Here is a 27,666-nt window from a genome sequence, read left to right on the forward strand (position 1 = left end):
TTCTGGAGACACAGGGCCGGCAAATGTCCAGCCACATGCAGCCACAGCCTCATGCTGCTGCTGTTACTCAAGACAGAATGTTGTTTCTGTTTCTAGCCGATGACGACCACCACTGAGTCGCACTATATGGAGATTAGAGGGGAAAGGCACTAATTGTAACTCACACTGGATAAGGGCATCTGCTAAATGACTAAAATGTAAATGTAAGGCTGTGAAAGTTTTGGAAATCCTGATTTTGTCATGTTTCTTTGTTGTACAGTTTGTTTTATTTACCATCAAATAAAACCATTGACATAGTATATATTGACAGGAGATATTGTATCAGGCAGGATTTCAAAGCTACTGTGCACAACAACCCCTGCTGTAGACAGGCTTTCTACCAATCTGTCTCATTATCATCCACAGAAAACAAATAGATACACATGTGCAATGACTAATGGACGCTTCCAGTCACTCAAACTCAACAAGAAGGCTTTTTCACCCCCAGGTCTTTTGCCCTTGTGTAGACTGTCAGAGACCCTGGATGCGGTGACCCCCCCCAACCCCTACTCCCCCATCATACGGCCAATCAACTCTAACCCTTTCAACCCAGTCAGAGCAACAGCCACCACTACTACTCCCTCATGAATTCCCCCTTTCCACCCAGCCTCACTCTACCCAAGGCAGGCCCACCCCTCCTCCGACCCACCCCCATCTGCTGCCTCCCTACCCCCATTAGGGGGTGAGGGTCAGGGATCAGGCAGGCGTTGGCCTAGGCTGCCCCTCAGTAAACAGCTGCTGGGCTTCTCAGGCCAATAGAAGCAGCAGAGGAAGGGGAGGGCAGAGACAGCCACAGCAGCACAGCAGACGGCCACAGCCTCACATCTGCTCTAATGAGACCGTTATGGGCCACCTGGCCTGCCCTGTTTGGCCCAGGCTACAGGCCTACCACACTTGGATTGGGAAGCTGGCCCATTCGCCCACTGCCTGGTGATGGCTCATTCGTGACCCTAGCACTTATACTGACCAGACCATCAGGCCAGAGAGAGAGAGAGCGAGAGACCCCTTTGTGTGTATTCTAAACAGGGGGGGGGGGATGCTTTTGGGTGTGTGCTTTTTTCTGTCAATGGGATGTGGCGAGAACGGATGCAGTGCGAAGTGTGTACCTCAAACCACTTTTAAGTAGGACCTGTATAATCTAGGTTGTAGATAGTGACCATAGAGAACGTACAATTAAGCAATGCAATACACATACTGTATTATGGCTGTGAGGAACGCGTGGACATTTAGATGATGCTATAAAACTGTAAATTCTGTCCAAACTGCAGAGCGAGTGACCATAAGACCTTAAGCTAAACACAGGTTTTATTTGGTGGTGTAACTGCACACCCCCAGGCTTCTATAGCATTCTAGGCCACAGGTGAAAGGCAAACAAACTGTCTTGGTTCCCGCAGCACTAATGTCTGTAGGATCTGCTTAACCCTCTAGTATAATACAGTGGTGGCTGGCAAACAGAGGCCTTACACAAGGATTCAAATATGAAGGGCAAACAGAGTAGAGTGCCCTGGGGTGTATTCATTAGTCAGACTTGGTTGCAAAACCTTATGCAACAGAAAGCTTACTCCAAATGGAAATAATTTTGCAACTTAAACAAGTTTCTATTAGACGAATTCAGATGGGACCCTCCCTGTTTCGTTTACCGTTAGCTTTCGTTTTGTTCCTAGTGTAAACGGTAAACTGTTCCTTTCTAAACCGGAAAGAGAAGCAACAGCCTGCTGTGTGATATGGTCTATCCGGGACTTGTCACACAATGGAGATGAGCTGATGGCTGGCTGGCCTAAACTTGACACCAATGCTCTGTGTTGTGTAGTAGCTCGAGCTGCTTGTTTTATGAAGGTGATACATACCTGTTTGTATGGGCAATGATCAGCTGTTCTTATCCATGTCCTATCCCTGGTTGAGGTTTCACCCTCCATCTCCCACCATGACTGGAATAACTGTTTTTATTTAGATGTAGTCAAATTAGCATGACCACTACTGATAACTGGAAGGCAATGAAATTGAATAAAATACTTGAGGAAAGAGTTGGTACTGCCCATCTTATAGGCATTATTAATCCTCATTGATAGTGCCAACTCCAATGATTAATATAAAACTATCCGTTATCCCATTTAGTTGTCTAATTCTCAGCTAGCAGTGCGTATTGCAATTTTAACAAATGAAATACTATTCCAAGGTAAATGTCTCCCTCTGGTGGACATGTAATGAGGTACACGGGCAATTGTGATGGATTATGCAGCAACCGTTAAAACAATATTTCCCTCGAAGAAATACGCGGATGTTTTTCTTATAGATATATAAACTGACATTTACAATGTTTTTATTAGTTTGAATCTTGTTCTAGATTTGTATTGCCAGTTTGTCATTGATATTACTTTATTTTATTATTACTAAGAGTCAGACCAGTACTATACAAATTACATTTGATAAACATGCACAACTCCCCAGCCAGCACCACCATCTCCAAAAGCATATGCAACAAGCTACAACAAAACCAAGATAATGGTACTGAAGTGCTACACACACACAGTTAATACAGCAGCGATACAACGCAGAACTGAAAGTAGGTAAATATCCTCAAAAACGGAGAAAACCAACATGTGTGCAAATATGCGTTTACCTGTGTGTTCAAATGGAAAAAAATATTCAAAAATTGGAGTTAGATTTAAAGCCTAGTAGTCATCATGCCAATTAAATGTTTCTCTTTTAAACATGACACACTGATTAAAATGCTGGAACCAGTTTAAACGCTATGGTTACTTTACTGAGATGATTAACTTTGGAAGGCAGTACTGTGAAGGGATAAACAGTAAAGCAAACTATTAACATGGATTTATCGCCAAGATCAGGATATACTGTATACATTTCCCTCTTCATTTAAAGATATCCTGCTTTTGTCTCAACGAGCCAGTTAAGGACTATTCACATCAAACTCATTTTGCACCCTACATGCTTGTTTTTGGCTAAATGAGGCCTGTGAACTGATTTTACATGTTGCTCATCAAAGCCTAATTAACAGACAACATTTTTGTGTTTGAATGGGAGCCAATGTTGAGCATAGGAGCCAAACATTCTTCCAACATGTTGAGCTGATGTGGTGGGATAGAGAAAGCAAAATACTAAGCTGCCTTGAAGAGCGGGGCGGTAAGAGCAGGACCATTTGACCATTTTAATATACACTTCTTTCCTTGAGGACATCACTGTAACATAGGTGAAAGCAATGGTCTAACCATCTTCTCACCTATCCACTCACTTACAGATGAGCCTCAAGGTAGAAATATACATTTTAGAGGTATTCAAACCCAAATCAAAATGTGCATTTATCACATCAAATAAAATCTTATTGGTCACACACACACACACTTTTAGCAGATGTTATTGTGGGTGTAGTGATCAGGTGTAGTAGACCAACAGTGAAATGCTTAGTTACGGGCCATTACCAAGGGCCCAGGTTAAGATTTATGGTAAATAAAAACATGAAAGTCTTGAACGGGAGCCCAAGGCACGGTTAGTCCTGAAAAAACATGTCATAGGGGTGGGTGTCCGGAGGCATATAGTTTAGGATTAGCAGACAGAATGCCTTCACCTTGTATGGGGAGTTTCAGGTGGGCATTGACACTACTGACAGGGTAAGTATCTCAACTGATTAGTTGCTGCTATATGTAAAGCAGACAATGTTTACCACATTGTGTGGCCTATGGGCAGGTCATTGGATAATCTATAGAAACAAGGATAAGCAGCATTTAAAGACATCCCATTAGTTTAATTTCCAGTGCATGTTTTCATCTTCACACTGAGTATACTTTAGCTGAATACCATAATCGCTGATATAATCTTAGAATCAAAAAGACACAGGAGAAGAACAAGGACTGACATCATATAGGCCTAGCAGAGATAACTGCTCTACTGAAGACAGACCTAACAATGTACCTGACAGATAGTAACTATGTATTGTGACACTAGTTTGACACTTCCATATTTGAAAGAGAAAGCACTTCGCCACCAACGTAGAAACCCATTATTTCACAGGAGCCTACAGCCTTCTCTGTAGAGACCTACAGACACAAAGGCAAACTGATATTGTATGAGTAGTCCTCCATCTCTGCATGAATAGGCACCCTTCGACAACTGTCATTCAAGGTACAAAGTCAAACTTGAATACACTCCTTTCCTCGTAACAACTTTACCATGAAAAATCAAGCAACTCCGGTGTTGATGTATGGATCGAGTACATAAACAGAAGAGGTCCTTTCATGTCTTTAAAAATCTTAATTTGAAATATTTAGATTGTATATCAGTGATGGGAAAACCCATGATTCAATTCCATTTCACTTAAACAGCTCCAGTTTATAAAAGCAAAAGTTCTATATAGTTGTTACAGAGTCAGGAGGCGATCTGATGTCTAATACGCTACATCTGCAGAAAACCCACACATCCAGCAGTTGCAGAAAATAATCCATCATACCTAGTCCTAAAATCATTAAAATATAAGTAAAATATATACACTGTATGCACCAATTTGTAAGTCGCTCTGGATAAGAGCGTCTGCTAAATGACTTAAATGTAAATGTAATGTAAATGTTGTGATTGAGTAGAAGTCCTGAGACTAGAGTTTAGCATATCAACATCATGTGTTTGCGTTGGAGTTTAAACTTAGAATAGCATTGAAATACATTCTTACGTCATTTCAATGTGGAGTTTGATAGAAGATCACCTATCAAAATGTTAACTGACCCCTGTTTTAATGTCCAGTAGTAACACAGCTTTCTACTGCTTTGAAATAAAAACTAATTTCTAGTCAGCTGGGGAAATTACTAAGAGGTTGTTTGATTGTGACACCTCTAAAATGCCCATTTAAGATTGTATCTCTAGTAATGGCAACTATGTTGCGTGGAACAAGGTCATTATAACAGTAGCAACATATTCTACATTTCCTGCCATTATTACAATTGTATACAGAGACATTGACAGTTGTCCATATAGAAACTTTGTATCTTAAGTTGCTCGTGTGGGTCGTTTCATGGCCATGGGCTCCTTGGCCCATGCTAGGCATAAGAACACATTTACACAAACTGTTTTCATCACAGAACAGGCACAGACAATTGGTGTATGAATCAACCAAGTCCCACTGCAGTACTGTACACATGAACATGGTCATATCGTTTCTGACATTGGCTTGCAGACGGGTCAATGACAGTGTCACACACCTGGATTTGAGTGTGGTTTTGTGTGTGATTTGAGTGTGTGTGGTGTGCGTATGCAAGGATATCAGGATAACAGATCCATAAAGAAAGGCCAGAGGCAGCTCTGAGGGCTTTCTGACAAACCAAACATGGGGAGTAACAGACGTAGGCTGGCAAGCAACTGAAGTGTACTTCCCTGTTAACGCCTGAGGCAGCCATTTTGAAGAATTCCACACAGGTCTTCAGAGACAGAGAGACAGAGAGAGAATAAGGAGAGAGCGGGATCATGGATAGGATGATAAGAGCATCCCCAGGAGCAGCTCCCAGGTTGGTGTCTGTGGTGTGGAAGTGAGTTGGGGACCGAGGAGTGGCATAGCATAGAACCAGTTTCCCAGGCCACTGGAACCAGGTAACCATCGGAAGAGAGGGTGGACTGAGGGTCTGGTTTGGTGGTGGCTACAGTGTAGAGAAGACCTTAGAAGATCTGGATCATGGACTCCCGAGACTTGCCTACGCCAATCCATTTCACTGTGGGTGAAAAGTACTTATTGAATAGCTTTACCAATAAAACAACAAAATGTCCCAAATATGGTCCACACCTGTGACCACTACAATGTATTTTCACCCCATCTGAATCAACCTGACATCTCCAGGTGTTTAGGAGAGGGGGGTTCTTACCGGGCACACCGAGGTGCTCCTCAATGTAGCGGACGTATTTCTGGGCGTTCTCTGGCAGCTCATCAAATGTTCTGGCGGTGGAGGTGTCACTGTTCCAACCTGGCAGGGTGTCATACTGAACCTCAACACTCTGTAAGACTTCCTGGTTGGCTGGGGAGAGTTGGGCACAACGTCAGGCCATTGGCTGCCATAAACTTAAGACAACAGACTTGGAATACTGCAATTAAAAATATAGCATAGCTCCCTTATTCAGTTCACTTTATTCTCATTAACAAGTACAGAAGCATCATTGTTATTGTATTTATTGAGGATCCCCATTAGCTGCTGCCAATTGGTTGCTGTTTTGATGAGCAGCCTACCTGGAAAATTAGGTATATTTTCACCGTTCACAGAGTACGACACACCAACTTTGATCTCTGGGAGCACATCCAAGATGTCTAGTTTGGTGAGAGCTAAGCTGAATGGGAGGACAACAGAACATTGGGAGTTTAACAGGCATGTTCACCAACACCCAAATAGAGAATGTGTACAAAGCTGAAGTCTATTCAAGTACACTACATGGTATGTGGACACCGCTTAAAATGAGTTGATTCGGCTATTTCAACCACACCCATTACTGACGGGTATATAACATCTCCATGGACAAACATTGGCAGTAGAATGGGATTACTGAAGAGCTCAGTGACTTACAACGTGGCACCGTCATAGGATGACACCTTTACGACAAGTTAGTTTGTCAAATTGATGCCCTGCACCAGGTTATCTGGAAGTGCTGTTATTGTGAAGTGGAAACGTCAGTGACAGAGTTGCCATGAAGTGGTAGGCCACACAAGCTCACAACCGGACCACTGAGCTCTGAAGCGCGTAAAAATTGTCTGACCTCAGTTGCAACACTCACTACAGAGTTAAAAACGGACTCTGGAAGCAACGCGAGCACAATAACTATTAGTCAGGAGCTTTATGAAATGGGTTTCCATGGCCAAGCAGTCGATCACAAGCCTAAGATCCCCATATGTCAGCTGGAGTGGTGTAAAGCTCACCACCATTGGAATCTAGAGCAGTGGAAACGTGTTCTCTGGAGTGATGAATCACAAACTTGACTGGCCCTGACCTCAACCCCATCGAACACCTTTGGGATGAATTGGAACGCCGACTGCAAGCCAGGCCTAGACACCCAACCTCACTAATGACCTTGTGGCTGAATGGAAGCAAGTCCCTGCAGCAATGTTCCTCCATCTAGTGGAAAGCCTTCCCAGAAGAGTGGAGGCTGTTATAACAGTGAAGGGGGGGACCAAAATCATATTGCCCATGATTTTAGAATAAGATATTCAACAAGCAGGTGTCCACATACTTATATTGAGACAGTAAGTAAAAAGCGGGAGGTGTGGTGATTGACAGTACAGAGTTGAAGGGGGTGTGGGGACTCACGCAGTGAAGCCGTTGATCATGTGGGCATATTTGATGAGCACCAGGTCCAGCCAACCACATCTCCTTTTACGGCCCGTGGTTACACCCACTTCTTTCCCCCTTGTCTGCAGGAGCTCCCCAATGTCCTTGGAGAAGAAAACAGGCAGACCCTTAAGGCTCAGATTCACTTTAAGACCCTGACAAAGTAAAACATGGACATGTCAAGCTTGAAATGTGTCCATTCTCTGCCCTGTTCAGGTTGAGGAATTGGTTATTTTGGTTTTGCTGGGATTATTTCACAAGCGCTATCAGAGGGAATGGTTTAGCAACTATCCTTCCCAAAACCATTTGTTGTTTCAATACCCACATGCCTGAGCCTGTGGTGTTCACAGAACACTCACTGGAATTCAGAACACTGATGACTCAATCAGCAGCTATGCCATTCCCCCAACATTAACACTAGTCTACATTCCTCTACTCACACTGGAAACAGAGAGCAGGAAAGAATTTGCACCATGTGAACCAATTTGACTCAAGCCCGTAGCTTTCAAAGGCAAGAAGGCATGGCTTCCCTCAAGTTAGAAAGACAGGCTGACATTCTTACATTGAACTGCTCTGAGGGAAAGGCTCCGATGCCAACCCGGGTGGTGTAGGCCTTGACCACGCCATACACCTCACCCACGTTCTGGGGCGGCATGCCTAGCCCCGTACACACCCCGCCCACTGTGCAGTTAGACGAGGTCACGAAAGGGTATGTCCCTGGAAAAAAAACACAACATACCAAAACGATAAACATCTTATTTCCTCCTCGGTCTTCCTCAGATGAAACAGATGACAACAAATTCGTACAACAGAGGATTATCATATCACAATGACTGTATTAACACAGCTTGTAATACGAGTAAAGGAAACTAAATGATTCAGTCTTAACGTGCCATGCAAACAATCTGTGTCGGGTCTCTGTGTCGGGTCTATGTCTGGTTAAACAGAGGTGGACTTTCCAGTCCACACTAATGGGCCTTTCACACTAAGGGAGGGAGAATTTCACCCCTCCCATACATGTCTGCACAGGTGCAAAAACCATTCTCCTTTATGCAAATAGCATTAGCACGGTCATACGACACCCCCCACTTTGACCTACTACCATTGTATCAATGAAAAAGAACATGGTGACCTTCAGTACATAGCAACCCTCTCTCTCATTAAGTTGTGTGTGTGATCTCTAGAGTGCTTTATGACTGAACAAATGAGGGAAAGTGACAATGACAAAGCACCCAGCATTTCTCAGAGTCACGCATGGTGTAGGAGTGCTCTCTGGTGTTAGGCTCAGTGAACATGTTGTTCCAATCCTCTGACAGCTCTGATAACACTCTTTCAGTGGAATTAACTCACCAGTAGAAATTAGCTTGTTTAATTCAAAAGGGGTTAATTGGCCATTTACAGTGACAGGGATTAATTGACATTGACACAATGACAATGGGGGATACTCACCGAAGTCAATATCCAAGAGGGCGGCGTTGGCTCCTTCCACCAGGATATTTTTGGGAGGTCCATGTAAGGCCCCGTACATGTAAAAGACCCCATCTCTCACCATAGGCTTTACCTTCTCCACGTAATCCTGGACAAGAGCACACCACGCAAACACTTGACCCAATAATCACACTGACATGTAGGACATAACCCCCATGTTAAACCAGTGATGATAACTTTATTCAACTGATATGGAGGACCTGTAGCTCACCCTCAACTTCGACAACTCCCCATCGATGTCAATCACCAGGGTCGGATACATAGACTGATACTGTGAGGCTAAGACTTTAAATCTACAAAAAATAGACGTCACAGTTAAATTTTCACCTAACTGGAGCTAGTTGTACTCTGAATAAAAGGATAGTCATTATTGGCCATATGCGGACAAGGCCACACCCTCACCTTTCAGAGAACTGCGTGAAGTCAGACATGAGATCACATATCCGGAGGCCGCTACGGGCTGCTTTGGCTGAGTACACAGGGCCAATCCCCTTTTTCGTTGTTCCGAGGCTGCGTGAGGAATACGAAGTAACAAAGTAAATCATTAACAATACTGAGTCACTGACTGTCCTTCAGCCAGTATGTGTGTGTGTAGGGTCAGACATGTGACAGTTGTAGGGAAGTAGCTAGGCCAGGGGACTTTTCATGGGGCTGGAACGTCACCTGCTGCTGACTGAAACAATGTTGCTGCAATAAGGGTTGGAGAGCATCACAGTCACATGGTGCTGCTAGGGGATATCTGGTGACGTCAGGTCCCTGGTCTGATGTAAGGTAGAGGATGACTTCATGTGGGAAAAGACTTATCAGTGGGAAATAAGTGGTCTTCTGGAACAGAGAGTATCATGAGTACTAACTCCTTCAGTAAAGATAGTAAAAGAACGCAGGACAGGTCCACCATGAGACAAGTCACGCTCAAACTACAGATGTAATCCAAGCCTGTTTTAACTCGGTTATCTGCCTCTCTCAGAGGTAAGCGTGAAGTTGTAATGCCTGAAGGTGTTGAAATTCCACAACTAGTGATAAGCCTATAATGAGTGACTTGCCCTTTTTTACTACCCATGGGAGAGAAACGGGCACAATAACTAGCTGTTGAACATGTTCCAACGCTGCAGATTGTTTTACACAAGAATTCTATCAGGGCGGTGGGCTTATTTTGATGCCCAACAAAAGCTTAAAAATGCCCAGCATATCAGAGCGATGTCCTGAGCCTAAGCCTGTGCTTACCACCCTCTTCTCAGAACTAGATTGGGCATCTCCATTACATGACTAACTGGTAACAGTAAACTGCAATAGCTACATTACTAACTGGTAACAGTAACCTCTAACAGCTACAGTGTAGGATTTGTTTGCTTCCTCCAGATGACATTGTCAGATAGAACAGGAAAGAAACTATTTCCAAACATGAGTAATACAATGATGTATCACTATATGGGAGATCATGGAGGTTTACCATTGCATTAACCCCGGACTACAGTACAAGCACATCATCATCACATTTCCTTCAGGCAGCACTCAAGGCAAAACTTTTAAAATACTGAAAACAGCTCCACAACAATGGCGCAGAGAGAAAAAAGTGATATTTAATATTTGACATCTCTGGAGATTTCACAGTCAGTTGAGGTTGTTTCAGTACTTATGCTACACTTACTAAGCTAAAAATGTTTTTACTGGGAATCTGCCATAGGACAGGGGAATCTTGTTTTTCAGCTCTGCTTCAAGCTGGAGTCAGTTGAAGTTGTTTCATTTAAGACTAGACGTTTAGAAGGGCTAATATACTACACATTCGCCCATAGGAGAGGGAAATCCTGCTTTTCAGCACTGCTGCAGGCCAAACCATTACTGAGCCACACTCTCTAATCCAGGAGAATGACAGGTGGTAGGTAGGGTTCTTACTTCTTGCCTGCTTGCTCTTGTCTCTGCTGCTCTTGCACACCGTCGACCGCTTGGTGGAAATCAAAAACTGTGGGAGGTAGAGAAGGGAAAACTCACAATCCGGTCACCTCACCCCCTTTTCTGCTCCTTACTAAAACCCTAGTGCCACAATTATCTCCCCTTTCTCCCAGAAGTGTGCCCTTGTGCAGTTGACTCCTCCCGACACATTTAAAAGCATTGGATTGGTATAAGCTTGGATGAGAAGGAGTTGGAGAATCAACAATAAACTTACACCAATACTTTCCTTTTTAATCCATGAAGGGAAGTGAACAGTAGAGTCTCTCATCCAGTCAGAAATGGCCCCTCTTTCTCACACTAGTCTCTAAAGCGGCCTTGCTAAGGCACTACTACGCAATCTCTGTTTATAAGATGTGGCATCTCGCTGCGTTGACTTAACCGTTTGGCACATCTTTGACAATGAGCAGGGAGACAAAATGACTCAAGGCACAACAAGTCTAGTGGAGCAGAGTTCGCCACTCAAAGGGTAAAGAAATCTGTACATACTAAGGACCAATAACAGCGCAGCAATCAATTCACAGCTAAGGTAGTTTGCCTAATTTCTGTGAGTAAAATGTAATCATTTTCCCCCTCCACACCTATTCAGATAGCAAAATGGGCCAAGTACAGGCTAGTGGAAGGAGAAGACTGAATAACGTAGCCTAATACAAGTCATTCTGATTTTACAAAAAAAAGTGCTATTTAACATTCAGAGCGAACATGACTTATCCTGGAAAACAAAGCCAGTTCACCGATATAAAAACAGGCCTTCGGAGTGCATCTTAGGTCAAATCAGTCCTAATGTATGCACAAAATACAAAAGGGCCCCAAAATAGCTAAGATAATTAATTGGCCACTTTCATCCCCCAACCCCCATATAACAGAAACATGTTCCCCATGAAAGCCATGCAGCACTTTTATTCACTTGTTTATGAGGAACTCTTCTGGGCACCAGCTTTACAATGACACTGGCATTCACTAGCTAAGAGACCAACTGTTGATACTCAAAACACTAATGCATTCATGATGAAAAGAAAAACATTGATGATAGAAATTAAGCAGACTCATTATTCCCTTTAACAGACAAACATGAGCATTGCATATCTGTCTCCAGTCCTACAGGCTTATAAACTCAGCCAAAAAATAAACGTCCCCTCACTGTCATCTGCGTTTATTTTCAGCAAACTTAACATGGGTAAATATTTGTATGAACATAACAAGTCTCCCTGTAGCGCCGTCTTAGGCGTCTCACAGTACGGACATTGCAATTTATTGCCTTGGCCACATCTGCAGTTCTCATGCCTCCTTGCAGCATGCCTAAGACAAGTTCATGCAGATGAGCAGGGACCCTGGGTATCTTTTTTTTTGTGTTTTTCAGAGTCAGTAGAAAGGCCTCTCCAGTGTCCTAAGTTTTCATAACTGTGACCTTAATTGCATACCTTCTGTAGGCTGTTAGTGTTTTAACAACCATTCCACAGGTGCATGTTCATTAACTGTTCATGGTTCATTGATCAAGCATGGGAAACAGTGTTAAACCTTTTACAAGGAAGATGTGTGAAGTTACTTAGATTTTTACAAATTATCAGGGTCCTGAAAAATTGACGTTTCTTTTTTTGCTGGGTTTATATAGTAAAGAGTCTATAGTTGGGCTGAAGTTGTGGATTTAAATGCCCTTTTAGTATAAAGAGGCCTGATGAGGCAGGGCTTACCAATGTGTGCTCTGTCTGAAATGATCAGCCTCTTGTCCCAGCCCTCCAGACCTGAACACACACGGTAGAAAAAACATTTGATATCACCATTAAGCAACATGGCAATCTTCTAGGCATGGGAGTAAAAAGGGACTTAAACTATTAAGAGGATAGCTCCTTCGTACTCACTTTTGCCTTTGCACACATTCTTCTCAGCCTCCTCGAAGAGGCCAGGCAGGTGGATCACTACCCCATTACCTGTGGTATAGACCGACACAGACAACATGGAAGATATGGAGAAGCTGATGCATCAGTAAGCCATAAGGAAAGAGCAGTGAAAAACCCAAATTGAATTTGATCTCAAGTGTTGTGGGCTATAAAGAGCCAAGTACTCCATCAGAGAAACAGGTCTGCTGTTCCGCTGAGCAGCGACCAATCAACATCAAGGCCAGAAATTAAACTAGTGTGGAGAGGGCCATAACCTGTTCTGCACAATCAGCCTTATTCAAGATTACTTTTTCTCATGGCAAACAGTGCCCAGGATTCTGAAGGGTCCCGAACACTTGTTTGGGCTCTGAAAGCCTGACTGTGGAGCTCAACTAGACGGAAAAGGATTGATCCACTTAACATTCTATATGTTGAACTGCTGACGAGTTGTGGGTTAAGAGCCAGAGGACATATTTGTTGTGTTGCCAAAATATGCTAGACGTCAGACCATTAGCAAAATGAAGTTACTGCAGATAAAATGTGATCTATAGCACTCTACTGCGTTAGCCTGCGAGTTGGCTCCCAGTCAAGTCAATCACTTGTGTGGCATCAGGCAAAGCTGGAGCTATTAGAATATAATACAGATTGGCTAGATTTAGATGTGAAAAGTCATTAATATTGGCTGCTTGCATACAAAAGTGCGTATGGAAACTGCACAGGAGATCTAAACAAACATTTATTTGTTCTTTAAAGACTAGAGATTATAACTGACTTAGTAGTAGACCACGAGGGTTACTTCACAGCTCCATCCTTATTGTGAAATCATCTTTCCTGTTCATTCCTCGGTCCAGCGGCTGTTTTCTACCCACCAATGAAAGCCGTGACTTTGGGGTTGATAATGCCGCTGGGTAGAAGATGGAAGTCATACTCCACAGAGTCCACCACCACCGTGTGTCCTGCATTGTTGCCACCCTGCAGAGAGGGACACAGAGTCAGTCACCATAGAGACACACATGACATTCAAAATTGTATAACAAAAATCACACCAACAGAAGCAATGTGAAAGGCTATAGATTTACTTTTCACAATTTAACATTGGACATGGAAGAAACAAACTTGGCCCAATATTTTGGAGTGTGATGTTCTTTTGAACACACATGGTTTGAGATGTATTTTTCTGTATTTTATTTCACCTTTATTTAACCAGGTAGGCAAGTTGAGAACAAGTTCTCATTTACAATTGCGACCTGGCCAAGAAAGCAAAGCAGTTCGACACATACAACACAGAGTTACACATGGAGTAAAACAAAGATACAGTCAATAATACAGTATAAACAAGTCTATATACGATGTGAGCAAATGAGGTGAGATAAGGGAGGTAAAGGCAAAAAAAGGCCATGGTGGCAATGTAAATACAATATAGCAAGTAAAACACTGGAATGGTAGATTTGCAGTGGAAGAATGTGCAAAGTAGAAATAAAAATAATGGGGTGCAAAGGAGCAAAATAAATACAGTAGGGAAAGAGGTAGTAGTTTGGGCTAAATTATTGGTGGGCTATGTACAGGTGCAGTAATCTGTGAGCTGCTCTGACAGTTGGTACTTAAAGCTAGTGAGGGAGATAAGTGTTTCCAGTTTCATAGATTTTTGTAGTTCGTTCCAGTCATTGGCAGCAGAGAACTGTAAGGAGAGGCGGCCAAAGAAATAATTGATTTTGGGGGTGACCAGAGAGATATACCTGCTGGAGCGCGTGCTACAGGTGGGTGATGCTAGGGTGACCAGCGAGCTGGGATAAGGGGGGACTTTACCTAGCAGGGTCTTGTAGATGACATGGAGCCAGTGGGTTTGGCGACAAGTATGAAGCGAGGGCCAGCCAACGAGAGCGTACAGGTCGCAATAGTAGTATATGGGGCTTTGGTGACAAAACGGATTGCACTGTGATAAGACTGCATCCAATTTGTTGAGTAGGATATTGGAGGCTATTTTGTAAATGACATCTCCGAAGTCGAGGATTGGTAGGATGGTCAGTTTTACAAGGGTATGTTTGGCAGCATGAGTGAAGAATGCTTTGTTGCGAAATAGGAAGCCAATTCTAGATTTAACTTTGGATTGGAGATGTTTGATGTGGGTCTGGAAGGAGAGTTTACAGTCTAACCAGACACCTAGGTATTTGTAGTTGTCCACGTATTCTAAGTCAGAGCCGTCCAGAGTAGTGATGTTGGACAGGCAGGCAGGGAGCGATCGGTTGAAGAGCATGCATTTAGTTTTACTTGTATTTAAGAGCAATTGGAGGCCACGGAAGGAGAGTTGGATGGCATTGAAGCTAGTCTGGAGGGTTGTTAACACAGTGTCCAAAGAAGGGCCAGAAGTATACAGAATGGAGTCGTCTGCGTAGAGGTGGATCAGAGACTCACCAGTAGCAGAGTGACATCATTGGTGTATACAGAGAAGAGAGTCGGCCCAAGAATTGAACCCTGTGGCACCCCCATAGCGACTGCCAGAGGTCCGGACAGCAGACCATCTGATTTGACACACTGAACTCTATCAGAGAAGTAGTTGGTGAACCAGGCGAGGCAATCATTTGAGAAACCAAGGCTGTCGAGTCTGCCGATGAGGATGTGGTGATTGACAGAGTCGAAAGCCTTGGCCAGATCAATGAATACGGCTGCACAGTCATGTTTCTTATCGATGGCGGTTAAGAAATCGTTTAGGACCATGAGCGTGGCTGAGGTGCACCCATGACCAGCTCTGAAACCAGATTGCATAGCAGAGAAGGTATGGTGAGATTCGAAATGGTCGGTAATCTGTTTGTTGACTTGGCTTTCGAAGACCTTAGAAAGGCAGGGTAGGATAGATATAGGTCTGTAGCAGTTTGGGTCAAGAGTATCCCCCCCTTTGAAGAGGGGGATGACCGCAGCTGCTTTCCAATCTTTAGGAATCTCAGATGACACGAAAGAGGTTGAACAGGCTAGTAATGGGGGTGGCAACAATTTCGGCAGATCATTTTAGAAAGGGTCCAGATTGTCTAGCCCGGCTGATTTGTAGGGGTCCAGATTTTGCAGCTCTTTCAGAACATCAGCTGACTGGATTTGGGAGAAGCAGAAATGAGGAAAGCTTGGGCGAGTTGATGTGGGGGGTGCAGTGCTGTTGACCGGGGTAGGAGTAGCCAGGTGGGATTTTTATTTTTATTTTTTAAAGTTTACCTTTATTTAACTAGGCATGTCAGTTAAGAACAAATTCTTATTTTCAATGACGGCCTAGGAACAGTGGGTTAACTGCCTGTTCAGGGGCAGAACGACAGATTTGTACCTTGTCAGCTCGGGGGTTTGAACTTGCAACCTTCCGGTTACTAGTCCAACGCTCTAACCACTACCCTGCATGGCCAGCCATAGAAAAATGCTTATTGAAATTCTCAATTATAGTGGATTTATCAGTGGTGACAGTGTTTCCCATCGTCAGTGCAGTGGGCAGCTGGGAGGAGGTGTTCTTATTCTCCATGGACTTTACAGTGTCCCAGAACGTTTTTTGAGTTAGTGTTGCAGGAAGCAAATTTCTTGCTTGAAAAATCTAGCCTTGGCTTTTCTAACTGCCTGTGTATAATGGTTTCTAGCTTCCCTGAACAGCTGCATATCACAGAGTATGGTAGGATGTAAATACAGTGGAGGTAAACCTAGGTATTGAGTGATGAGAGATATTGTCTCTAGAAACATCATTGAAACCAGGAGATGTCATTGCATGTGTGGATGGTGGACCTAATAGGTTGTATAAGGTATAGTGAGCAGGACTAGAGGCTCTACAGTGAAATAAGCCAATAAACACTAACCAGAACAGCAATGGACAAGGCATATTGACATTAAGGAGAGGCATGCTTAGTCGAGTAATCAAAAGGGTCCAGTGAGTAGTGAGGTTGGTTGGGGTCACGGCGATTTAGACAGCTAGCCGGGCCATCGGTAGCAAGCTAGCATAGGATGGAGGTCTTATTAGCCACCTCGTGCGTTTCCGTCGGTAGGATTAGTGGGGTTCCGTGTGGTAGATAAAAAAAAATAAAAAAAACAATAGATACAGTTAGAGGCCCAAGAAAAAATAAAATAAATTGTCCGATAGGTCTATTCAGATAGCAGCCGATCAGACAGCTAACGGTCAGCGGACCGCAGATCAGCGTTCAGGTAACGTTGCGACGAAGGAGCCAGCCGGATAACTCCCTTGGGTAGATAACGTCGGTAGTCCAGGTGTGAAGGCACGGTGAAGGCCTGGTTCAGCTGGCTAGCTCCGGAACAATTGATGTTTGCTCCGGAATCGACGAAAGCCTATAGTCACACGGATAGCAGCTAGCTAGCTGCGAGTTCCAGGTATAAAATGTCCAGAGTTAGCGGTTGAAATCCGGGGACATGGAGAGAAAAATAGGTCCGGTATGTTCCGGTCCGAGCAGCGCCGTACAAAACTGGCGATAGATTTTCGAGCTAAAGGACAGCTGATGACCACAAACCGCAGTTAGCTGAATACTAACGATTAGCCAGTAAAGAAGCTAACTAGCTTCTGATTAGCTTCTATGGAGGATTCTATGGAGGATTACAGATTTGAGGTAAATAATACTTTATTTAAAAAAATATATAAATTGGTGAGGCGGATTGCAGGAGAGTGTTTTGAAGATGAGTTTATGGAGAAAAAAAATATATATATAAAAAAGGTATGCGAAGAAAGTTGTATGTATGTATGTATGTATGTATGTATGTATGTATGTATGTGCGCACACACACACACACACACACACACACACACACACACACACACGACAAGATGAGGACAAAAGACGTCTGAACTGCTATGCCATCTTGGAGCAATGTCTCTGACCCAGGAACACTGACACCAAACATTACACCATGGTACAGATTGCTCAGTCATAGCTGAGGGACACTTGACACAGGATCTACAGCCATTTTAGCAGGCAGTCCGAGGAGATACAAATCAGCCACTAAAGGGTTGGGTGATTCTAGCGTCTTGTCTTCATATTAGTTTACCAAACAAAGTCCATCCGAGTCTAACCAGGAGTGCTTACAAAATAACATTGAACCATTTTTAAATCTAAGATGACATGAGATAAAATTGCTTGTACCCAGAGAAAGAACATCCAGTGCCTTCGGCATGAACTCTACAACTGGAGGAGTCTCCTTGTGCTGATCTGGGAGGGGTTGCATATGATACATCCGTCTGGTTTTGCCCCATGCCTTCACCCAGCAGGCCTGGGCCCAGTTGTAGTATTTTAAGGCTAAGGTCATCATTAGAACCTTCGCAGGAGCATAGTTAAATCTCCGAGCTGTTTCCCAAAACCATCAGTAATAAAGTTGCACTTGAAAACGCTCGTTATTTACCAACTGCCTCAGACCACTCAAGCAGACCACTAGAAACAGCTAAGAGCGCTGTTAAAAATAAAAAAATTGGCCTGCATGCGTACCTTTATTCACATAAGATCTTCGTTAAACATAGAATCATGTTAATTTCCATGTAAAAGGACCCATGAGCACCAACATGTTAAGTTATTTGGATGAGTTTCCTGTTTCCATTTGTGCGGGTGGATACTTAGTTTTTGTCGGAACTCTAAATTTGTAACACTTATGAACTCAGAAGTTAATCAAGCAGCTGACCGAACTACGCAATATTTTACTTCTGGGTTAGCCTTCCAGAAATTAGCTATAGAATAAGCCACCTCAATATTTGCAGCCATATAAAGTGGTCATCTTTCTAGGAGCTGATCTGTCATCAGTACTGTGGAATAATTATAATGTTATGGTAAGATTTGAATGGATCTGAGAGCAGAACTGACTTTTGATAATATCAGTACACACATGCTCCAACGACGCACTTAGTGAACGCTCTTTCGAGGTGGTGTTTTGGAAAACGCATGTAACATTTTTTGCCATTATAGGAAGAACGCATCGTTAAAATACTTGTAAGCTTAAGTTCCATCGCTATCGGGAAAGCGTACCCTGGGCTATTCCTGGCCATGGCAGTGCTTGGACAAGTGAAGGGGTGTGCGTAGATGTCTCTCCTTTTTTGTTGCATTTATGATGTGCACCCAGCTGCCTGACCTGTAACAGGGGGCTGCGCCAGACATGTATCGTTACTGTCGCTCGGCTGCCTTCAATGAATGGGACCCACCTGGTTCGTGTGAAGTTTCAACACGTGAACATAAGTGGACCAAAAAACCTGACCTGCAAATCTGAGAATGTGGATAGATTTTTAAATTCTGCCTATACCATGGCTTCTACCCTTTTATCAGTTTGAGATATAGCCTCATCTCCCACTGCTGCATACTTCCCATTTGTCACTTAAGGCTTGCTTGACCCACTTGGCAGCCATTGCCATAAAGACGTTTTTTATATGCGGCAATAGTTCACTCAAAGAGACACTTGCTGAGATGAACCAAGTCAAATTTCCCAACAATAACCTGGAACATTCTCTAATGTGATATGTATCCGTTGGCCTCCCGTGACTGTCACAGGACTGCTAGTCTCCCTTGGACGACGTCCAATGTTCCCCACCTAAAATTGGCTGCTGCGATTAATCCCATTGGGTCTGAAGGGGTGAGGGGGGCACAGGGAAGAGCAGCCTCTGTGTGGCAGGATTTGCAGGTGGTAGGATTAGTCCATGGCTTGCCACTAAGCACCTCAGTTGAAATAGTAACAGAATACCATCAATTTAGTGTTTTCCTGAATAGCATGCCTGTGACAGCATAATTCCCTATGAATAATAATTCCCTTAGAAAACTTTATTAATTTGACCACCTACAGTTCTGAGCCTGGAGAGTAATGCAGCCAGATTGACTTACAGCACATTCTGAAAGTATTCAAACCCCCTAGACTTTTTCCACATTGTTACGTTACAGCCTTATTCTACATTTCCGCCGCTCAATCTACACACAATTCCACATAATAACAGGCTAAGAAATCTTTGCATATTTATACATATAAAAAATGAAATATCACATTTACATAAGTATTCAGACTAGGGTCAGTACATTGTTGAAGCACCTTTGGCAGTGATTAAAGCCTCAAGTCTTCTTGGGTATGACACTACAAGCTAGGCACACAGGTATTTGGGGAGTTTCTCCCATTCTTCTCTGCAGAGCCTCAAGCTCTGTCAGGTTGGATGGGGAGCGTCGTTGCACAGCTATTTTCAGGTCTCTCCAGAGATGTTCGATCAGGTTCAAGTCTGGGCTCTGGCTGGGTCACTCAAGGATATTGAGACTTGTCCCAAAGCCACACCTGCATTGTATTGGCTGTGTGCTTAGGGTCATTGTCCTGTTGGAAGGTAAACCCTACGCCGCAGTCTGAGGTCCTGAGTGCTCTGGAACATGTTTTCTTCAAGGCTCGCTCTACTTTGCTCCATTCATCTTACCCTTGATCCTGACTAGTCTCCCAGTCCCTGCCGCTGAAAAACATGCCCACGGCATGGTGTCAGGTTCCCTCCAGATGTGACATTTGGCATTGAAGCTAAAGAGTTCCATCTCAGATTCATCAGACCAGAGAATCTTCTATTCTTTAGGTGCCTTTTGGAAAACTCCAAGTGGGCTGTCATGTGCCTTTTACTGAGTAGTGATTTCATCCTGGCCACTCTACCATAAAGGCCTAATTGGTGGAGTGCTGCAGAAATGATTGTCCTTCTGGAAGGTTCTCCCATCCCCACAGAGGAATTATAAAGCGCTGTCAGAGTGACCATCGGGTTCTTGGTCACTTCCCCGACCAAGGCCTTTCTCCCCCGAATGCTCAGTTTGGCCAGGTGGCCAGTTCTAGGAAGAGTCTTGGTGGTAGCAAAACGTCATCAATTTAAGAACAATGGAGGCAACTGTGTTCTTGGGGACCTTCAATACTGCAGAAATGTTTTAGTACCCTTCCCCAGATATAGGACTCAACAATTCTGTCTTGGAGCTCTACGGACAATTCCTTCAACCACATGGCTTGGTTTTTGCTCTGACATGCACTGTCAACTGTGGGACCTTATATAGACAGGTGTGAGCCTTTCCAAATCATGTTCAATAAACGTAATTTACCACAGCTGATCCAATCAAGTTGTAGAAACATCTTAAGGATGATCAATGGAAACAGGATGCACCAGAGCTCAATTTCAAATCTCATAGCAAAGGGTCTGAACACTTAAGTAAATTATATTTCCGTTTGTACTTATTTTTTATTACATTTACAAACCTTATAAAATCCTGTTTTTGCATTGTCACTATGGGGTAGTGTGTGTGGATTGGATTAAAATGTTTCCCCCCCCCATTTTACAATAAGACTGTAACCTAACAAAACAGAAAAAGTCAAGGGGTCTGAACACTTTCTGAATGCACTATATATACACACACACACACACACACACACACACACACACACACACACACACACACGGCATAATGAATCTTTCTAATACCCTCTTGTTTCTCTGATTTGTCAGTGTTTTTTGGGTTATGCCAATAGCTTGGACATGATCCTCCAACATATAAACATTTAAATAATTGAGATCACTAGAGATGTTCTGAACAACCTGCAATTACTAGATTAGAGAACTCAAAAAGAGCATACACCCAGAACTAGAAAACATCTCCATAGCAACGATGTGCCAAACAGTGGCGCTATGTAAAGAGATCTGTTACCTATTACTAGCCAGTGGGGTGTTTCCTGACAGACCAACAGGCTCAATAAATGGAAAAATGGTACAATAACTGAGGTCGAGGTAGTAGAATGAGAGTAAAGGTTCTTTCAAGAATAATACAGCCACACAAACATTCCTTGGATAACCCTGAGAACTTGTTTTACCTCCACAGGCAATGGATGGCCTGAAAGAGGACACTAAGACAGCAGGTGGCAGGACTAACATGCTGACCACACCGGTTGTGTGCGCGAGGGTTGCAAAATAAATTGACACATACATGTTATTCAATCATTGCACCCACACTGCTCGCGAGCATCTGCATGGCCAGGAGCTAAAATTGAAATAGGTTCTATTTGTGAAGCTCAACGCGCTGCAAGTCTGGCCTCTCCCATCTCCTCTTTGGTTTTAAGAGCATATACCCACGTGCCATCTCATTGGTGTTGAGGCGCATATACCCACGTGGGTGATTGAAAGATGAACAGACCCAGTCGTAGTACTGCACCGTAAAGTTGGTTGCCAGCCGCCATATAAAGCCCAAATTAGTAAAAAAGAAGCCTGAGGAAGGAGTAGAGATGAGAAATGAATTTGGTTTACCGTTTTATCTGTGGATTAAAAGTCAGATTAGAGGACCTTGTGCATTTCAGGTAACAGCCCAATGTTTATAGCTCGCTAAATTGCCATAAACTTTTATTGCTTTTCGACATATCCCCAAACTAATATAATTGGTTCAGAGGACGTTTTGATATTTCAAGCTGCGTGTCCTGATCACTTCTGGTTTGGTGAACAAAATCAACACGCGCGTGTCCAGTTTGGTCAGCATGTAAGAACCCTGCTCTAAGGACAGGCTCGTTCTCACACCTTGGAGATATCTGTGGATCAGGGAACAAACCCAAATTGCTCTCTATAACTAGGTTTCCATCCAACCTTTTTATGAGTGTAAAGTACATGACAGATAAAAAAAATTATAATAAGAAGAAATTAAATCCCCATGATAGCCTAGCAACATCTTACATTTAATAGAGTTGGAATGCATTCCCAAGTCTTGGATTTATTTTTACACAAAATGCATCTGATTTTATACTCCATTTGGGGTTTTTTATACTCCATTTTGAGCTGTTTAAATCAGGAACTCTGTTTCACCTCCTCTGGCCATCATACAACTTGGTGGTGATCATAAATATCACAATTACTCTGGTGTGATCCCCAAAGACAACAATTCACTGTCATGGTCACTTGGGCAGCCACTTGAGAGCAGCAGAATAGAGTATCAGCACTGATACTTAATTAGTAAGACTTGTAAATGTGCTATTTGTTGTCCTTTCAACCTCATGTTGCAAGTAAGAAAAACCTCAGATTTCTGTCACAGCTTCTTTTTTTTTTATAAAAAGAGGAACACTAATATTCTCCCTCTTACACACATGCCATTGTGTAACATAGCATTCCATTAAATGATACTCAGCGAGAAGCATTGCAGATATTGAGATGAGCGCAATGCAAAACTTCTCTCACACAGTATCTACAACATGGTAACTACAGGAATCAAACAGCAGACCCAATGATGTGTTTCAGCAAGGGATGCACGATAAATATGTGAACATATCTGAATCGGACTATATCATCGGCCCGATGTCTAGTTGAACGCAGATGTTAAAAACCAATGTCAAAGCTATCGTGCATACATACATTTCAGCGAGACAACTCAAAGGTGAAATCCATTAAACCAAGATAATGGAATTCATTGCACTTGACAATCAACTGTTCTCTGTCGTGGGTGATGTTGGCTTTTGCAGACTGGTCGAGCACCCGTAAACTCTACCAAAAGCGCTATTTTTAAGATGTTGCCTTACCGGAGTTACACTTCAATAGCGTCATCGCTATTAGCTTCACGACATACATACTATGGAACACCGTTTGGGTCTTTGCGTGTCAAAAAGAATACAGTAGCACTGTCAAAGCTGTACAAAAAAATCTGCAAACACCAGCCACGAACAATGTGTTTACAATACCGCGTTGGTAATAAAGCATCATTTGTTCGACCGCAACTTCTGGGGTAGCTAGCTTTAACTTGGTACCTAGCTAGCACCAATACAAGCAGCCTGAAAACAATGACCAGTTGAGTTTAATCATGAGTGCGAGCGCAGTACCTTTTAATTTCTAAACACAAAGGAATTGTCCGGTTGGAATATTATTGTAGATTTATAATAAAAACACCCTAAAGAGTGATTATATACATCGTTTGACATGTTTCTTCAAACTGTAATGGATGTTTTTTTTATTTATTTTTTTACTTTGACTGGACTTAGTCCAGTAATCCAAAATGCACAAGGCTAAAAAACGCAAACAAAAAGGAGGTATTTGGACATATGAACTTTATGGAACAAAACAAACATTTATTGTCTAACATGGAGACCTGGGAGTGCCATCAGATGAAGATCAAAGGTAAGTGATTAATTTTAACACCATTTCGGTCTTTCGTGACACCTCTCCTTCTTTGGAAAATGGCTGTATGGTTCTCTGTGGCGAGGCGCTGACCTAACATAATTGCATGGCGTGCTTTCACCGTAAAACTTTTTTTGAAATCTGACACAGCGTTTGCATTAAGGAGAAGTGTATCTTTAATCGTATGTTGAACACTTGTATCTTAGATCAATGTTTATGATGAGTATTTCTGTAATTTGATGTGGCTCTCTGCACTTTCACCAGATGTTTGTTTGAGACAATGCATTTCTGAACATAACCTCATTTGAAATTGGTGCATTTTTGGACATAAAGATGAAATTTATCGAAGAAAACACACATTTATTGTCTAACATGGAGTCCTGGGAGTGCCATCCGGTGAAGATCAAAGGTTAGTGATTAATTTTAATGCCATTTCTGTCTTTTGTGACATCTCTCCTTCTTTGGAAAATGGCTGTATGGTTTTCTGTTGCTAGGCGCTGACCTAACATAATCGGAAGGTGTGCTTTCACAGTAAAGCCTTTTTGAAATCAGTCACTGTGGCTGGATTAAGAAGAAGTTTCTTTAAAATGGTGTATAGTACTTGTATGTTTGAATTTGGCGCCCTGCAATTTCATTGGCTGTTGGCGAGGTGGGACGCTTGCGTCACTTGTACCAGACAGGTTAAGCTGTTTGCACTTAACTCACATGCATGAATGCTGCTGACACTCCAATGTATTGCTTTTTGAGCTCCGGACATCAATTATCTGAAGAAAAATTATAAACACTCTCTGAAGATGGTATTCCTCAGCGCAGGAACAATATAGTGAGGACAGAGACTGGTCTGCACACATTTTTTTGTGCGTTTTTCTTTTGTTGCAGGCCATCTAATAATTCAGTCAGGTAATAGTTGTTTAACTAATTTCACTATCTGACAATAGTAGGCTTTAAATTACATTGACGTTGCTCCTGGTTTTCCATTTCTAAGCCTTACTGAACGAAGAGCTGTTTGCGAGCAAAATTAATGTCTCTTAGGTTAACGGAATCAAATGATTGCATTAAAAATCAATGGCAATTTGAATGCACAGAGATACCATGACGCGCTCCCGAGGCCCAATCTTGTGCAATTTATCCACTGCCAGCACCTCGTGTTACAGCATGACACAATTGTACACAATTCCTGGAAGATGAAAATGTCACAGTTCTATGGCCTGCATACTCACCAGACATGTCATCCATTGAGCATGTTTGGGATGCTCTGGATTAACGTGTACAACAGCATGTTCCAGTTCCTGCCAAAATCTAGCAACTTCACACAGATTAGGTGCTAATGATTTTATTTCAATTGACTGATTTCCTTATATTAACTGTAATTTAGTAAAATCCTTCATGTTTGCATGGTGAACTTATAATTATGTGTTACAATAATTTCTGGGCTCATTTCTGGAAGTGGAAATGACATTTTAGATGGTGTCAGCATAACTTTATTTTTCATTCATTTTGGAGTTTAATGCTCTTTAAAAAGGTCACCAGAACCGAGCTTCAGTCCAATATAAAAATTATCCTGAGGACCTAGTCTTTTGTGTCATCGTGCCTGATCACCGCACATTGTGGAGCTCACAGTAGAGGCTGGAAAATGTTTATGCTTCAGATTTTTAGAATATCTCATTTGCATAAGTATTCAGACCCTTTATTCAACCTCCAAGCAGGCTGTCATGTGACTTTTACTGAGGAGTGGCTTCCTTCTGGCCACTACCATAAAGGCCTGCTTGGTGGAGTGCTGTAGATATGGTTGTACTTCTGGAAGGTTCTCCCATCTCCACAAAGGAACTCTAGAGCTTTGTCAGAGTGACCATCAGGTTCTTGGTCAACTGATCAAGGCCCTTCTCTCCCGATTGCTCAGTTTGGCTGGGCTTCCTCGGAAGAGTCTTTGTGGTGCCAACTTCTTCCATTTTAGAATGATGGAGGGCACTGTGTTCTTGGGGACCTTCAATGCTGCAGAAATGTTTTGGTACCATTCCCCAGATCTGTGCCTCGACAATTATGTCTCAAGAGCTCTAAGGACAATTCCTTCGACCCCGTGGCTTGGTTTTTGGTCTGACATGCACTGTCAACTGCGGGACCTTATATAGACAGGTGTGCGCTTTTCCAAATAATGTCCAATAAATTGTATTTACCATAGGTGGCCTCCAATCAAGTTGTTGAAACATCTTAAGAAATATCAATTGAAACAGAATGCACCTGAGCTCAATTTAGTGTCTCATAGCAAAGGGTCAGAATACATATGCAAAATATGCAAAAAAACGTTTGTTTTTCCTTTGTCATTATGGGGCAGTGTCTAAATTGATTAGGGGAAAACAAATAATCTAGTCAATTTTATAATAAGTCTAATTTAACAAAACGTTGGAAAAGTCAAGGTGTCGGAATACTTTCCGAAGGAACTGTATGTGCAACAGTATTAGAAGTCTGAATCACCTTGCAACGCAAGACTTAACTCAAATGAAAATGCAAAACTAGGCCATCTTATCTGGTGTTAAGTGGTGCAATATGAATGTAGCTAGCTCTGGCTAGCTATAGATGCGATATAATTCAAGGTGACATTAGCAATGCAGTGCTCGACGTTCATCATCGACAATTTATTTGGTTGCTCAAGTAGCTAACGTTAGCTAGGTTTCTGGCTTAGTTAGATAGCTAGTAACCAACTGCAAACCAACAATTGCGCAAGTACAAGTCTGACCAGGACCCGCATCTTCCATACATAGATAACTACAACATTTTCACCAAAGTTAGTTTACTAATTACAACAAATCCAGCTTTAACTAGTTAACGTTAGTTAACTTAATATTCTGGCTACGTCGGGGGGTTGGTTCTCCTTTTAGTACAGCCATTACACAACGGTGGCAAACTTGTTAGCTTTGAGATAGATATAGAAGTAGACCAATATTGGACAAAATGAGTTACTCCTTACTCCAAGAACCTCACATGTTCTGTTTAAAGGGCAAATTGGCTCTGGAAATACTACATATAACGTTAAACGTGAATCGATTCGCAATTGCGGTACGGTTATAGAAACAAATCCCTCTAACATCAGGTCAAAATATTTACACAGGTGTCAAATAAAACACTTCACACCGTTTTAATCGTTTAAAAGTTGCAGACGACAATATTTTTTAGTGACAAAACATTTGTGGCGTCTGTACCGTTTATACAGCAGTAACAGTTACAGGGGTTCGGGGACGCAGATACTAAGTTAATTACTAAAGGTACTGTAACATTAGTCCACCGTAAACAAGTGCTGTGACCTGGACATATGGCCGTGTAGGAACCCTATAAAAAGGTGTATCAATTTAACCTTTTGTTTTTTGAAAATGATTTGTCGCCGATATGAAAGATAAAGTCCTAATTTGGTTCCAAAATGTGTACCTTGGGCGATGCATGTGCGTCGAGCATCACGGCTCTGACTTAAAAATACTCCCCCCCTGCAGAAGACCCCTTAGACATTTGACTTTGTGTATGGAACTGAGAGTCATGATCAGAGGCTAGGTAGTTAGCTACACGTTATTTGTAACCGAAACCACGTTTCGAATGTCCTCCAGCTCGCTTGCTATCTAGCTAGCTAGCAAGCATACATTATAATTTACCTGGCATCTGCAAACGATATCAGCGTCCTGAGCGAGCAGGTCCACAACCTTCCCTTTGCCCTCGTCGCCCCATTGAGCCCCAAGCACTACAGTCACTCTGTTGCCAATATTTGGTCTGGCCACGTGTGGCTCTGTACTAGTGCTATGGGCTGCACCGTTCGGTACCGCATCTTTGCTCCTACTCTCCGACATGACCATCTGCGTCTCTCTCTCCACGGTAATCTGGTTTTGGTAGTCGTGGTGGCAAACTAGCTAGCTCTGCGCGCGCTGTGAAAGACGTCAGC

At 42.7% G+C, this 27,666-nt stretch overlaps 1 protein-coding gene across 1 annotated transcript; it reads right to left on the reverse strand.

Annotated features, from left to right (window-relative positions):
- Positions 1–3,781: 3,781 nt before the first annotated feature.
- On the reverse strand, positions 3,782–27,666 carry LOC118402825 (adenylosuccinate synthetase isozyme 2). Its single transcript, XM_035801129.2, has 13 exons — positions 27,383–27,666; positions 13,531–13,633; positions 12,644–12,712; positions 12,476–12,526; positions 10,731–10,797; positions 9,240–9,347; positions 9,049–9,130; positions 8,799–8,925; positions 7,912–8,066; positions 7,329–7,453; positions 6,260–6,357; positions 5,901–6,050; positions 3,782–5,750 (listed from the first exon to the last, which is right to left on the reverse strand). The coding sequence occupies exons 1-13, from the start codon at positions 27,578–27,580 to the stop codon at positions 5,698–5,700; spliced, it is 1,386 nt and encodes a 461-aa protein (XP_035657022.1). The 5' UTR covers positions 27,581–27,666; the 3' UTR covers positions 3,782–5,697.

Source organism: Oncorhynchus keta, chromosome 24 (genome assembly GCF_023373465.1).
Source record: "Oncorhynchus keta strain PuntledgeMale-10-30-2019 chromosome 24, Oket_V2, whole genome shotgun sequence".
NCBI lineage: Eukaryota > Metazoa > Chordata > Actinopteri > Salmoniformes > Salmonidae > Oncorhynchus > Oncorhynchus keta.